This window comes from Apostichopus japonicus, chromosome 16 (assembly GCF_037975245.1).
Source record: "Apostichopus japonicus isolate 1M-3 chromosome 16, ASM3797524v1, whole genome shotgun sequence".
Taxonomy (NCBI): domain Eukaryota; kingdom Metazoa; phylum Echinodermata; class Holothuroidea; order Aspidochirotida; family Stichopodidae; genus Apostichopus; species Apostichopus japonicus.
In genome coordinates, this window is record NC_092576.1 from 16,133,611 (window position 1) to 16,136,110 (window position 2,500).

At 30.7% G+C, this 2,500-nt stretch overlaps 2 protein-coding genes across 3 annotated transcripts in view; one reads left to right on the top strand and one right to left on the bottom strand.

Annotated features, from left to right (window-relative positions):
• LOC139982960 (uncharacterized) overlaps nt 1-2,500 on the bottom strand; it is a 499,934-nt gene that overhangs the window by 336,472 nt on the left and 160,962 nt on the right. The window lies entirely within an intron of this gene.
• The window catches only part of LOC139982962 (uncharacterized), a 24,435-nt gene that overhangs the window by 12,013 nt on the left and 9,922 nt on the right, over nt 1-2,500 (top strand). Inside the window, exon 7 of one of the 2 annotated variants that reach the window (XM_071996206.1) lies at nt 109-180. The exons of the other annotated variant lie outside the window; for it this stretch is intronic. Within the exon in view, the coding sequence (XP_071852307.1) occupies nt 109-180 (72 nt within the window). The remainder of the gene's footprint in view (nt 1-108; nt 181-2,500) is intronic. 2 annotated transcript variants of the gene reach the window in all.

A 2,500-nucleotide genomic window follows, 5' to 3' on the forward strand; every position in this document is an offset into this window, starting at 1 on the left:
ATTCACTAAACACCCATTTATAAAAAAGAAAGAAACATATCATAGAGTTAAATACTTTCCACTTTCAATCATTGTCACATGCAAAACATGATTCTTGGTTCTTTTCAGGTTACTTAATCAAAACAACTTGACGGCTCTTCCTGAACATATATTTGCTACTCAAACGCGTTTGTGGACACTGTATGTACACTAAAATTATTATTCGTATAGCATTACAAGGTTTATATATATATATATATATATATATCATCCCCAAGTGGGTAGAATTCCATCAACAAATAGTTCTTGCTATCAGCAACATGAAATGTTGATAAAACCTAACTTTCATAATAAATGTTCGAGCAATAGATCGTCCCAGTATTCATGCTCAGATTAAAAAACATAATATCATGTATTTCATACGTATTGATCGTGATAAATATTAACAATAATGACGAATATAACCGTATATATATATATATATATATATATATATATGTGTGTATATATATATATATATGTGTATATATATATATATATATATGTATATAAATATATATATATATATATATATAAACATATATATATAAACATATATATATATATATATATAAACATATATATATATATAAACATATATATATATATATATATATATATATATACATGATATAATAGTCATTCTCTAAAAAACCTAAAATGTATTTTAATTGCCTCGAACTTCAAATCAACTATTTAACGTAAACGTAAAGAAATCGATTGGATCTTTCGTATTAAGTCTCACATCACCGGCCTCAACAAAGACTTGGGACCCCTTAACAACTATCAGTTCAACAAGCATATGTAATCCTTTCTTTGCTCCTTAATCCGCTCCCTGTATAGTCATGGTTTATTTAGTTTTAATTCCATCATTGCAACTTACACTTATCTAATGTCATACTTTCATTGAGTCACATTTTGTACTTTTCATTCGACTGCCAAGTATTGCTGACGAAGGTCCCAGGGGGACCGAAAACTCCAATATATTTTCTAAAACTTACTCCTTATTTGTCAATTATGAGTCATATCTTATTTCTCTGGTTTTCTCTATTAATATATATACATATGTGTATATATATATATATATATATATATATATGTATATTTATAACTGAGAACGTAATCAGTTGGAATATTTAGAACAGTAAGAAAGCTTCCAGCCTCCACGGGGATTCGAACCCGGGCCTCCCGCTTTATATGCGGACACCCTAACCACTAGGCTATGGTCGCTGATTGTATGCCCAGAGGTTCGAAACCAGTCAGCAATGTCGTAAATCCACTGTAGGCGTTTGTCACCTGTATCGAACAAATCTAGTTCTGAGTTTGGTGACACATGTGCCTAATTCTAGAGATCAAACATCATTCTCAGCAATTCGGAGTAATTTGTGGTTCCTAGCGCCGGTTCCCGAAAGATAAAATTTAAACATACTTTTTTTAATGTAATGGAGGTAAACGACAAAGGCATATGAATATATATATAATTTGAAAAAATAAATGAGTTGGACAATTTAGAACAGTGAAAAAGCTTCCAGGCTTTGGTTTAATTTACATATATATATATATATATATATATATATATATATATATATATATATATATATATATATATATATATATATATATATATATATATACACACACACACACATAGTAAATCAATAAAGAATAACACACCAGAAAAATTCCACTTTACGACCGGTTTCGTCCTTTTGGGACTCATCTGGCGAAGGTAGGAATCGAACCCCGGATCTTCGTGTCACGAACCGGAATCCGTACCACTCGATCACAGTGATTCTACTGGTGTGTTAAATCGTATAAATTGGCTTTAAATAACTGTCATGATGGGCGTATTACCCAAGTGTTATGATGTAAAGAGTGCACCCATGGCGCTTTGAATCTTTGAATGTGTGTGTATACGGTTATTATCGTCATTATTGTGAATATTTATCACTTACATGACTGGAACTGAACTAAATTTGAGAGTTTTTAATGATATGTTGTTAACCATTATTGTGATTGGTTATCACTTAAGTGGGTTTGAAGCCTTAACTCTATCAAATAGTTTGAGTAGTATGTTATTCGTCATTGTTATGATAGTTAATCACCTAATAAATGTCAGGTTCAAAACACTCCTTTCAGTAACCTACCTAATATTCTTTTGAAAGGATTGTGTATATGCATGTACATCACGGTAGACTTTATACTAATGGAAGGAATCATGTGTTCTGATTGAACGTCGACACATGTTTCATTTGCATGCTTTGCGCAATTTAGTGAACATTACATTTTGCTGTTATTGTGAGAATGTATGAAAGAAGGATCATTTACCCATTTTTAGTTGTTTCAAACGAACGGTACTTATGACTATCTGGTTACATAATTTCAGATCATATCATGTGAATGGTCTACATAGTTATCTGTTCACATACTTAAATGTTTTTCAATAGATTTACATGCGTAATGCAAGTACGTTGCTTTTTTC